Below are 12,304 nucleotides of genomic sequence, written 5' to 3'. Positions count from 1 at the left end.
CCTTATCTATATGAACACATACAATGTAACTATTTGGCTTTTACCCTCTTTTTTCTCTTTCGAAGTCAATTAAGTTTTGGTTACTCTCTTAAAGACAATGAATCTTGTAAGTTTCTCAAAAGATAGTTTTGAAGGGTCACCAAATATATTTAAACTAAAGCCAAGAGTTTTTTAAATTTTTTTAGCAGTTTTACGTTTTCACCCTCCAGTAGAAGAATTTGAGAGACTTATATATATACCATGTGGTTGCATAGAAAGAAATGTTTCCATATCTACCAAAAACTATGTCCAAACTCCAATGTAACTCTTGATCTCTCAAACTTATAACCCTAAACTTGTTTTTATATATCCTTTGATCATCATCATTTTCAAAGTTTGATCATCAAAAACAAGAACACAAAGAACAAAAAAATGGCTTCTTCAATGAACAACTGGTTAGGGTTTTCATTATCTCCGCAAGAAGTAGTACCAACACAATCACAAACTCATCATCATGCATCAAATGTCTCGAGACATGGGTTTAACTCTGATGAAGTTTCTGGTTCTGAAGTTGTATCTAGTGATTGTTTCGATCTTGGTTCTCACGATTCTTCAGGTCCAACCGGTGCTTATGGCATCTTAGAAGCTTTTAACAGAAACCATCAGCAACAACATGGTTAGTCGTTGTCATTATCTCTCTATCCATCTTCCTCTCTAACCCTGCATCCATTTAGTGATGATCTTTTCATTTTCTAACTTGGTTTTTAATGCTTGTTTTGAACAGATTGGAGCGGCAATAACTTCAAGTCAAGTTCTGAACTTTCTATGTTAATGGGTGGATCTAATAATAATCAGCATCAGCATCATTTGAGTCATCAAGAAGAACCAAAGTTAGAAGATTTCTTAGGAGGACATTCTTTTTCTGACCATGATCAACAGAAACTTCACGGGTATGATCATAGTGGTGATTACATGTTTTCAAACTGTTCATTGCAGTTACCGGCCGCGACCGTAAGTAACTCAAATGGTTATGGTGGCAGTGTTGCCAATAACAACAACAACAATAATAACAATGGTTCCCTGGGGTTGTCAATGATCAAAACCTGGTTAAGAAATCAACCTGCACCGCCCCAACAAGAAAACAAAGATGAGGTTGGAAATAGTACTTGTGGTGGCGGTGGTGGTGTTGGTGATGGTGTGGTGGGAAGTAATGGACAAACACTATCCTTATCAATGAGTACAGGATCACAATCTAGTTCTCCAGCTTTGCCGCTTGTAACGACCGCGTCAACGGTTGTTACAGGTGGTGGTGGTGGTAGTGGTGGTGCTGAAAGTTCTTCGTCGGAGAATAACAAGCAAAAGACTAATGGTACTACTACGGCTCTGGATAGTCCTACTGCTGGTGCAATAGTAGAAGCAGTTCCAAGGAAATCAATTGATACTTTCGGACAGAGAACTTCTATCTACAGAGGTGTAACTAGGTTAGTTTAATTAAATATCATTCCTTTCATTTCATAGAGAAAAATGAGGCGATTAAATAAAAACCCCTAATGATCGAAAACCATTCCGTCTCTGTTACATTATAAGGAGTTTTAATGGTTTCAACTCATTGTATACTTGCACAAATAAGTTATGATTTGTCTTGATATACATGCAGGCATAGATGGACAGGCAGATATGAAGCCCATCTTTGGGATAATAGTTGCAGAAGAGAAGGTCAGACTAGAAAGGGTAGACAAGGTATATATTGCATGTACTACATTACTTATTTCTGTTGCGCATTTACAATTTTTTTAGATTCATTTTTAACCTGGTTTCTTTTTGTGGCATTCCTTGTATGTTTTGATGTGCGTCTCTTTCAACCTTGTTGCAGTTTATTTGGGTAAGTTACCTTTTTGCGGTATTCCTTTTCATTTCTGATTTGGTCATCATATTGTATCTTATATTGCATTCATATTTTCTTGTATTTGCTACTTTAGGTGGTTATGACAAAGAAGATAAGGCTGCTAGGGCTTATGATTTGGCTGCCTTGAAATATTGGGGATCAACCACCACTACAAACTTTCCGGTATGCACATTACTTTCCGATCCTATCAGTAGCTTTAAAATATTAGACTTCCATGAGATTATATGATTAACTGGATAATTCTTTTTCAGATTGCTAATTACGAGCAAGAGTTGGAAGATATGAAGAACATGACTAGACAGGAATATGTAGCATCACTTAGAAGGTGCTAACTCATTATTCCTAATTTTTTGAATTCTAATGCTAACTCCATGTATTATTAACATTTTCAATGGTTCTATATATACAGGAAAAGCAGTGGTTTTTCTCGTGGAGCATCAATTTATCGCGGTGTCACCAGGTATAGACATGGTTAATGTTTGTTAATCTTTAGGGATGTAATTTCGCTGCGAAAATGAATTGGTCAGAGAATAGAATTTCACTTTTTATTGCTAATTTTATGAATGTTACGGTATTCAAAATTAGTTATCCAAATATTTATAGGCATGGTAAATGTGTTGTTATTTGCAGAAGCTCTTCCTCGTCGGTACTCCGGAAGGGCATGTAATTAGAAATTCATCTAGTTGTTTGTTATGTGTGGCTAATCATTCTCATGTACCCATACTGAAACAACGGATTCTTGTTTGATTTTTGTAATAGTTTTGTCTGGATTTGTCACAGGCACCATCAGCACGGTAGATGGCAAGCAAGAATTGGAAGGGTTGCAGGGAACAAGGATTTGTACTTGGGCACATTCAGTAAGTCACTCTCTACCTTGCAAAAGCAGACCTACCCCTAGTCAAGCATACATACCAAATTCTTAACTTTGTTAATCTCTATTATTGTAGGTACCCAAGAAGAAGCAGCTGAGGCCTACGACATAGCTGCGATTAAGTTCCGTGGTTTGAATGCAGTAACAAATTTCGATATGAGCAGATACGATGTAAGTAGCATCATGGAAAGTAGTACATTGCCGATCGGAGGCGCTGCAAAACGTTTAAAAGAAGCTGAGCAAATTGCAGAAGCAAGTGTTGATGCTCGAAGAGCAGAGAGTGATAACCTTACTTCACAGTTAACCAACGGAATCAACAACTACGGATGGCCAACTATTGCTTTCCAACAAGCTCAGCCTATTAGCATGCTGTATCCATACAATCAACAAAGATCTGGGTGGTGTAAACAGGAACAAGAAGCGGCTGCTGCTGCTCATAGCTTTCAAGATCTTCATCAGCTTCAATTGGGTAGTACCCATCATAACTTTTTTCAACCTTCTGTTCTTCATAATCTCATGAGCCAAGATTCCTCTTCACTGGAACATAGTTCTGGTTCCAATTCTGTTATTTATAATGGCGGAGGTGGAACTGGAAGTGGTGCAAGTAATGGGAGTTATCAAATGGGTGGAAGTAATGGCTATCTGCCAATGGGAATGGTTATGAGTAGTGAGCATCAGAACAATCCAACTGGAAGTAGTTTCGTGGAGAATGACTTGAAACAACAAATGGGATATGATAGTATTATGTCTTCCAACAGTACAGATCCTTATAGTCAAGGAAGAAATGCTTATTACATGTCGCAACAATCACCTCCGGCTTGCAATAACTGGATGCCTACTGGAGTTCAAGCTTTAGCACCGAGGTCTAATAATCTCGCTGTTTGTCATGGTGCTCCGTCGACATTTACGGTTTGGAATGATGCATAATATGGATGATAATGAAAGGTTGATAGTGGTAATAGAATGTGGAAGTGAAAGTAAGGAAATAGGAGGGGTAGTAGGGTAAAGGGGAAATAGAAAAGAATGTATACAGCAGCTTAACTCCTGATTTTAATTTTTTTTTTCTTTTTTCTGATCATCTAGAAAAAGTTTAGGGTCTATGTCTAAAGGTTTTTAGCTGAAGTTCAGGTAATAGCATTGAGTGATAAGAGGAAGAATTCAAGTTAGTTTTTTTTCTTTTCAAATTCTCATTATCACTTGCTATTAATTTTAGGAACTTTAGTTGAATGGAATCCTTTTCCGGAAATTAGTACATTATCTTTTTACTATGTCTGTTAACATCACGCCATGCTTTGTAAATTCAAACTCTTACCAGATCATCGGTAGATGGTACAAGCAAAGTTAATTTCACTTTGTAAGAGATTTTTAATTACAATAAAACTTTGATAAATTAATACTCAGTATTTCAAAGACAGAGAACGGGCATGTTAGTGATTTGAAGGTGTAGCCTGCTTCTAGCTAGGCTTTGGACAGTTGAGTCATGGCAGATCTTGCGAGCTGCCTGAACGAATTCAAATTTAGCACATGTTTATTTGAAAAACTGTTAATGGAGTCTAATATAGCTAACAACTGAGCTAGTGCCTAGTAGTTGATTATTATAATGTTTGATGTGTCCCAAAATGATTACATGGACCCTATTAACTGGTTTATGTGCATTGATATGTGGATCTAATAATAGGGGTTGTAAGACCTAAAAAAGCAGTGTGTGTACTTACTGCAGGTTTTTGTTTTGTCAGCGAAGGAAAAACAACATATTCCTCTAAACATAATACCCAAAAGGGAAACAATTTGGCCATATTAGATTAGTTCAGGGGATCCCCTCAATGTAATTTCTAAAAATCACAAACTTAGATCTATTAGTTCCTAATTTTGAGAGAAAAATTAATCCCTATGAATAAATTTTTTTAGAAATTCTATTAAGGACGTACTATTTTAGATGCAAGTTTCTATATGGCGATTCTCAAGAATGTCACCATATTCCTCTTCGTCATAGAGTTTGCACATTTTATCCCATTCTCCTTTCTTTCTTTTACTATGCCAGAGTTAATATTCCAAGAATTTCTCAAAATTTCCTATTCTGATTATTCCCTATCTTCCTGACTTGAATTTCCACTAAGCCACCCAAAATATGTTTTAGATACTGGAATGACAGAAATTTTACGTGGTTCAACCCAGATTTCATAATACTACACTTTCTCTTTCAAATGTATGAAACAAAACTGATCATTTTGACATTATAGCTAAAATACGCTTCCATGAAATTCTTAAAACTACCGAGTGGAAACTCGATCCGCAGACCTCAAAAATGAGAATCAGGTTTCTAGTCAATCGAGTTGAATCGGCCTTGTTGGTTTTATGAGGAGAAACTAGGGTCAGAGGAGGACCATTTGGGAAGTATTAGGGCCGCATTGAATCGCAAGTGAGACAGACAGGGTTTGTGGGTGATGGTAATAAATAAGTTATAGTGTTACATTTACGAAGTTGATTCCATATGTTTGCCAAAGTGACCAGAAGCTGACAAGGAGTAGTATTTATTGTTACCACGCTCACCTCGGTAACGTAATTTTGAATTAACCCCCTCCCAAATTCGTACATCTTTTACATTGAAAGTTGTGTCAAGAGATAGTAGAAGTGAAGACTTGCTCACTTTTGGTTTGACTTTTCTGACTCATTTGTAGGATCTGAATCGTGGAATCTAACTCATTTTTGGCTAGTACATATCAGAAAAGGCCTGGCCTCGTGGCATACGGCCCTTAAAAGAGCTTCTGCAATCACCACATTGCAGTGGGTCCCATGTTTTCGGCTGATGGACCCACTTATCGGTCCTACCTTGGTCTGAAGAATTTTTCTTACCTCATCAGCAAGAGCAGCAGCATGCAACATAACGCAGGTCCCACACGTCCCTCAGGGTGTCTGTACGGTCACTGTATTTCGAGCTCTGAGATAAACAGCACTCCCGTCTCTATCAATCACTTCTTTTCAGGGTCAGTCTTATCTCACACAGTATTCTGATAGAACCTTAAATAATCTCGTTATTTCTTGGGATGCAAAAAAATTTGATACAAATGTTTCCCCCCTGCAAACTGTGAACGTCAAAATTTCACTAATCTAGTGTAATCATGCACCTGAATTATACGAGGTATGAACATACGGAGACAGTCACCTTCACTTGTCAATTAAATACCAAAGCCTATATTGATAAATAGTCACCGTATTATTCGTGTGGATTGCCGAATTTGATGATTGTTTTCGCAGTACTAGTAATTTTGATCTAAGGTTTGGCGATTTATAAATAAAAAAAATGATGTTCGGCACCTCTTAAAATTATTCCTGCCATTTACAAGTTTGTCGTCTATCATTTATATAAATCTTTCAAATTTTAGAAAAAAAATTTAGGAGTCTTTCAAGAAGCAACCTAGGAGTAGAAGCTTTGCTTGCTTGGGGAGTCTTTCAAGAATCACACCTAGAAGCATTGCTAACTTTCATTTTATCTTCATATGAAGCTAATAAGGTAAATCAAGCAACCCTAAAAGCATTGCTTGCTTTATTGTATCTTCCTATGAAGCTCATAAGGTAAATCAAACAACCGAAATTTAGTTTAGTTTTCACCACCATCTCACAACACATACAAACAAGTCTAAAGTTGTCAGCCACCATAATTGATTCAGTTGCAAACAAGTGAAGAAAACAAGAAAAGAACTCTGGAAAAATTGAACTTGTAATATGAATATGATTTGAAAATGAGCTACATCTTTTATACAGACAGAGAGAATAAATCACGGTTTTGGAATGCATATTTATGGATGAGTATCACTCTATAAAGTATAATGCATGTGTTGAAATCCTCATGCATTACCCATTATCTAAAAGGCTAGAATTATGTAGCAAAATTATCCATGACTCTCATACAGAATATTTCTACATTTGAACCCGATTTCAATTTTTGGAAATTCTAACTCTTCCCAGAGACAGAGAACATTCAAACAAGGGTGACACAATTTTCATTAAAGGAAACAAACACCACCTAAGAATATTGAATCTTCTGTACATTCTACAATCTGTAATTGAATGTATTACAAGAAGCAACTCTACTTAGTTCTAGTACAATAATAGACATAAGATACAACAAACAGGTCCAGTGAGATCCCATCAATTCTCAAAATGCAAATCAAGGTCCTTATGAAGCAGTTTTTTCTTCAGAGCTGTGGTTCTTGGATGACAATTGTTCTCGAATGCTGTCAATGAGATCAGTTGTTTCTTGGTCTAGTTTTAAGGGCAGCCGCTTAATTCCCTGCAGAAAAATATAGTTTTAGAGAAACCAGTTTCAGAAAGTACAGAAATTTCATATTGTTGCATATGCTATTCCAAATAGAAACACCAACATGATTGGAATCAAGAAAGGATTCCGAAACCAACATATGTGACTTTTCAATTAATTAACACCACACTAAATACAAGCAGTAGACAGAAGCTTCTTATGGCGAGTGACCTAGATAATGGCTAGAACATCCTCACATAAGTCAGGCCTTCGTTCAAATTCTAAGTGGGCGCCATATCTCTTCCACTGAAATCAATCTATGTGGCCGCTAGATACATGGAACTTCGAAGTGATACGGCTCAATTATGTATAAGATCCAATTATGAAAACTGTTATGCAGCAAATACGGAAACTTAATACTACCTCCGTTCATAAAGATAGGCTTGTTTCATGTGTTTTTACTCTAGGAACTAGCCTACCTTTCTGAAATGGAGGGAGTAACGCATTTCGTGCATGTCACTGACAGCACCATAATAACACATACGACAATGGTGTCTAGAAAGATTACATGGGGTAAGGGTTAGTTTTGGTTTTACCTTGGATGTCCACAAGTGGTCACTTGCTTTACGAGGAATTATATGGAGATGCGTCTGCTATGAAATTTCAAAGTAAATCAGACTTGACACTTTAAGTAACCGAGTAAGGGGTAAATCTTTTGGTCTAATGAGAAACTTTTGGAATCTAGAACAAAATATAAGGAACGAGACTTACATGAAATATTACTTGTCCTGCTGCTGAACCACTATTAACCAGCAAGTTGAATGAGTCTGCAGTATTCACACTTCCCATGTAAGCAGTCAGTATAAGGTACAGTTTGTTTGTTTTAACAAATGAAAACCCAAATCAGCGTATTCATTTTCACAGTAGAAGAAGACGTCACAAAGAAGCAATATTGGACCATTTTATTTCCTATGGAAGCCTTCTTTTTTCATTGTTTGATTCTCTCACAAAATATTAAAAATCATCAGTTACACATTCCTCATTTTTATCTTGCTTCTAAATCAAGCAGAATAGCATATGTTGTTAGTTAATTGCAGGTACTTGATGTTGAAAATGGGCAACATTTAAATCCAAAAGAAGAGAAAACTAATTCATCTCACTAGACGTATGAAATGAGTTATTTCATGGATGATAGATTTGTAATTTAATGGAACAATTATTGAATATGGGCAACTCACAAATTAGTAGGACGATAATTATTAGAACACTCTTCAACTAGGAGACAACAATAACAAAAGCCAAGTCGACAGCTGATACAATATGATGAATTATAGCGAAAGAATCTTGTAGAGAATTGAAAAACCTACCACAATGAGTTGCTTTCATAATTGCACTGCTCATAAATGGTATTTTAGAACTCATGGAGGCTACAACCTGCATGACATTGACAAGTTAATGGTATTAGCTTTATTTTTTAACAACAGCATGATGGCAGCTTATGGATTATCAACCAAAAAGAACCTTACAGAGGGTGGAGTAGCTTCCAAGGATGTATAATGAGATTTTGGAATGACAAGGGAGTGCCTAGAAAAACAAGAAGAGATAAGTAGGCAAATGATAAAAGATGATTTAAGGCCAGCAAACTTGAGACTGGTTCAACGGTTAATCTAAAACAAGCTTGGCCTTCAAAGATTTTATGCTTTTATCCTACAAGCAACATGAGATGGCTCACTAGATGAGCCCCATCATTTCAAACATGATTTGCTTTTAAGCACCTACGGTGTTCAACAAACAGTTCCAGAAATTCAAGGAGTTTAAGGAGTTCAAAGGCTTTCAAACCGTTATTAAGTACTTAAATTTGTTCTTCTTTTCATTTCTCCCTATGTGGTATGTGCACCATGACATAAATCTGAATTATCAATTATCTACTTAGAGTCTTCAACAACGGTTTTAATTTGTCAATTAGCCAATATAAGGAAACTACCATCTTGTCACATAAAGTAATCACATTTCTAATTGTAGGTACCCTTACCCATGATTCAGAGGATTCAAATCCAATATGCACAAGCATACGTCATCCTCGTAAAGCTGTATGATAATCAAACATAGGCATTAGACAACCAATGTACTAGTTACACAACAACTTCTACTTTTATCCTACGAAAACAAGTTGCAAGTATCACTTGACCTACCAAAATTACCAAAAAAGGAAAGAAAACCGAACTTCGAAGTTCCTTAATCTTATTCATGCTGCTCTCTTATCTTGAAACAAAATGTGTTCATACCCAATACTTCGACATCGAAATGTACTATTCGGATGACAACTATAAATTGACCATTCAATTCTTAAGAACTAACTTTAATAATCCAACACAAAATCAAAATTCGTCATACTCATAGGCATAAAAACCACCAAGTAAGCTCATATCTATTCAAAATTGAACATCAAACACAATGGAAATTGAAACTCTGCCATCAATAACAGATTATTAGTGAATCAGAGAAGAACCCAGAATGTAAAATCAAAGTCAATCATTTCCAAAACCAATTACACTAAAAAATCAACCAAACCCAAACAAGAAATTCAACACTAAACCCCTCAAAAGTTCAATCTAATAACTAAAATAAACCAAACGAAAAAAAGATCAAAATTTTAATTTTGCTGAGGTATAATAATCCAATAATACCTTGAATGCAGGGGCTTCACCACGAATAATCTTACAAAAAATACAATCTTTTTCCTCTTTCTCCTTCTCTATTTCTTTAATACTTTTCTTCTTATCATCATCAACACAACCATTAGAAACACAATTTGAAGCTGAAACCCATGAAAAATCTGGTCTTTTTTGTGGACGAAGATGAGAACAGAGAATTGCTAGTCTTCTTGATTCCATTTGTCAAATTAATTTGATGATGATTTTACTGTTAATATTTTTCTGGGCATTTTTTTTGATTTTTTTATGAAAATATGGAGTTGACACGACGAGGGAGTAAGAACTGGTGGTGCAGAAGGGAAGATTAGGTTCAGAGATTTATGGCCGTTTGTCACCTGCTTTTGTTGGGTTTGGTTGGGTTTGAAACGACACAAATTTTTTCCCATGGCAAATTATTTCAATAATTTAAAAGAATAATTGTTAATGAGGTGGATGGATAAGTGGAAGAAGGGGTCCTATTTTGAAAGGAAACTGTTTTAGCGCCCCGGTTTCGGGAAAACTTATTTACTCCCTCCCTACCTAAGGAATTTACATTTTTGCTCGCAACACAATTTTTTACTACTACTACCATTATTTATTTGTTTGGGAATCATTACAACTGAGTGCATGTCCTAATATTGGAAATATAATTAAGGAAAAAATAAAAAAAAACATTGAAATTTACAAAATCAAAGAAATTTCTTAATTTAAGAGATTTTGACCACTCCGCCTATATATGTGATACAGGGGAGTAAATATCCATCAAAACCCACCTCTTAAAATATATCCTTATTCAACTTTTAATATCCTTACTGAATTTTTAAAAATAGTCTTATCTTTATAAAAGTGGAAGCAACTAGCACAAGTTGTTCCGAAAAGTGGAAACAACTAGCACAAGTTTTTCCAATTGACTCAAATTGACTCCAAAAATCGAAACAACTGTTTCAAATTGACTCCAAAAAATATTAATTTTTATCCCTCGGGGATATTTGTGCAAGGTCAACTAAAATGGAGGGTATTTATAACATTCTCTCTTTAGGGAATCAGAAATGATCCTCTAGTTTTATACCTTGGGTATAAATTTCTCTTTTTCTTGTTAACGAAGAATTTGGTGCCGACAGCTGGTACATAGAATTTTTTTTTTTACTCGGTCAACAAAAATAGAATAAAAAAAAGAGAAACTGTACAGGGACTAGGTTAAATTAGCGCTAAGCCAAAAGGATGCACGCTAATAGAACCTATTTAAAACGAAAGTAAACCTCTCCAGGCCATTCAACAGAATGAATAAAGCCTGGCCTACCCTCATAAAACTCATAAATGTCCTCAGCCAACAAACAAGCTTGTTTGGCAGATTCATCAGCTGAAAAGTTTGCCTCTCTGTAGCTATGAACATAACTAATATTGTTGTAAAAACTCTTCGTCATTCTCCACTTCTGCATTAGCTGCCACGACAACTCTCCTTTTTGAAGAGAAAAAATGCAACTCATCGAATCCGATCTGACGCAAAGATTTTTGACATTCCATCTTTGAGCATAAACTGCACCGTAGATAACCGCACAAACTTCCGCATAGAAGTTGGTCTGCCAGCCCAGCCCAACGCACAAAACTCCCAAAACTGCCGAGCTAGAATCACGAAAGACAATACCAGACCCAGCTTGGCCCGGGTTGCCAAGTGATGCACCATCACAACTGATCATAAGCTCACCTGGATTAGGTGGCGTCCAAGTAGCTTCAATTGGAACTAAGTGTTTGCAAGACCTATGCTTCACTTGAAAGAAATTCAAAATTCGCAAATCGTCTAAGGCATTATACATGTGGCCCTTCATTCTAATTGAGTTATCACGAATTACCTGATGAACCCGTCCCTTAAATTCAAGCCATCGGACCCGCATGTTCTCATAATAAGCCTTGTTGCGCAACTTCCATAATTCCGTAACTATTGCTAGATTTGCAACAAGCCATAGATCCTTTATCATCCTACTCCGCCCTTTTGCAACCTTGTAAGAGGCCACAAGATCTTCTTTCGGTTAAAGATTAAAAATATCAGCTGCCCAATTCCAAATCTTCTTAGCAATTTTGCAATGCCAAGTAATATGGCTGACATCTTCACAATCTCCCTGCACAAGCGACACATAGAAGGCATCTCCCTACCTGTCTTCCTCATAATATTATCATCAGTAGCACAACATTGCTTATGAAATAACTTCCAGTACTGAACACTTAAAGTAGGATGCACAACACTTCTCGAGAATAAAGCTGCAGCTGGCGAAATTTCTGCAGGCCCCCTGATGGCATCCTTAGCCGACTTAACAGAAAACACGCCCTTTCTGTCCAACTCCCAAATTTTGTAATCATCTCCACCACCAATAAGAGGCAAGTTATCAACATCAATATTGCATCTTATCATCAATTCCTTAGTCTTTGGAGGAATAACCCATGAGCCATCAACAATAATATCACTAACCTTGGCCTTAAAATCATTAGTGCCTTTTATTAGTGATGCCAAGTCTTTGCGCAATTGAAAAATCAACACACCAATTATCAAAAAATAAGGAAGTATTAGCACCATTACCTATAATTGAGCGTGTATGCCTTTG

General features: G+C 36.3%; 2 protein-coding genes across 4 annotated transcripts; one reads left to right on the top strand and one right to left on the bottom strand.

Annotated features, from left to right (window-relative positions):
* The first annotated feature begins 282 nt into the window (after nt 1-282).
* On the top strand, nt 283-3,933 carry LOC113278357 (AP2-like ethylene-responsive transcription factor AIL1). Of its 2 annotated transcripts, XM_026527219.1 has the most exons (10): nt 283-655; nt 764-929; nt 1,020-1,460; nt 1,637-1,719; nt 1,853-1,861; nt 1,959-2,047; nt 2,137-2,210; nt 2,295-2,345; nt 2,666-2,742; nt 2,833-3,933. In XM_026527219.1, exons 1-10 carry the CDS (start codon nt 412-414, stop codon nt 3,681-3,683), a joined length of 2,085 nt encoding a protein of 694 aa, XP_026383004.1. In that variant the 5' UTR covers nt 283-411; the 3' UTR covers nt 3,684-3,933. The 2 variants fall into 2 exon arrangements, with proteins under 2 accessions (XP_026383004.1, XP_026383003.1); XM_026527218.1 differs by having other exon boundaries at nt 764-1,460.
* Nucleotides 3,934-6,590: 2,657 nt separating this feature from the next.
* LOC113284022 (adenylylsulfatase HINT3-like) lies at nt 6,591-10,101 on the bottom strand. 2 transcript variants are annotated; one of them, XM_026533412.1, is made up of 7 exons: nt 9,702-10,101; nt 9,047-9,102; nt 8,541-8,598; nt 8,382-8,448; nt 7,786-7,841; nt 7,611-7,667; nt 6,591-7,047 (listed from the first exon to the last, which is right to left on the bottom strand). In XM_026533412.1, exons 1-7 carry the CDS (start codon nt 9,906-9,908, stop codon nt 6,934-6,936), a joined length of 615 nt encoding a protein of 204 aa, XP_026389197.1. In that variant the 5' UTR covers nt 9,909-10,101; the 3' UTR covers nt 6,591-6,933. The 2 variants fall into 2 exon arrangements, with proteins under 2 accessions (XP_026389197.1, XP_026389198.1); XM_026533413.1 differs by having other exon boundaries at nt 6,823-7,047; nt 7,611-7,664; nt 9,702-10,099.
* Between the last annotated feature and the right edge of the window lie 2,203 nt (nt 10,102-12,304).

This window comes from Papaver somniferum, chromosome 5 (genome assembly GCF_003573695.1).
Source record: "Papaver somniferum cultivar HN1 chromosome 5, ASM357369v1, whole genome shotgun sequence".
Classification (NCBI taxonomy): Eukaryota; Viridiplantae; Streptophyta; class Magnoliopsida; order Ranunculales; family Papaveraceae; genus Papaver; species Papaver somniferum.
The sequence above is the reverse complement of the archived record's forward strand: the minus strand, read 5'-3'. Positions and strand labels throughout refer to the sequence as shown.

What these genes read in the sequence shown, in the direction of transcription:
- LOC113278357 (XM_026527218.1), top strand. Translation starts at nt 412, where the DNA reads ATGGCTTCTTCAATGAACAACTGGTTAGGGTTTTCATTATCTCCGCAA. An exon ending in AAACCATCAGCAACAACATG is followed by an intron (nt 656 to 763) that starts GTTAGTCGTTGT and finishes TGTTTTGAACAG; the next exon opens with ATTGGAGCGGCAATAACTTC. An exon ending in CCACCACTACAAACTTTCCG is followed by an intron (nt 2,048 to 2,136) that starts GTATGCACATTA and finishes ATTCTTTTTCAG; the next exon opens with ATTGCTAATTACGAGCAAGA.
- LOC113284022 (XM_026533412.1), bottom strand. Translation starts at nt 9,908, where the DNA reads ATGGAATCAAGAAGACTAGCAATTCTCTGTTCTCATCTTCGTCCACAA. An exon ending in TGGAAGCTACTCCACCCTCT is followed by an intron (nt 8,449 to 8,540) that starts GTAAGGTTCTTT and finishes AATGTCATGCAG; the next exon opens with GTTGTAGCCTCCATGAGTTC. An exon ending in CAGGACAAGTAATATTTCAT is followed by an intron (nt 7,668 to 7,785) that starts GTAAGTCTCGTT and finishes GAAATTTCATAG; the next exon opens with CAGACGCATCTCCATATAAT.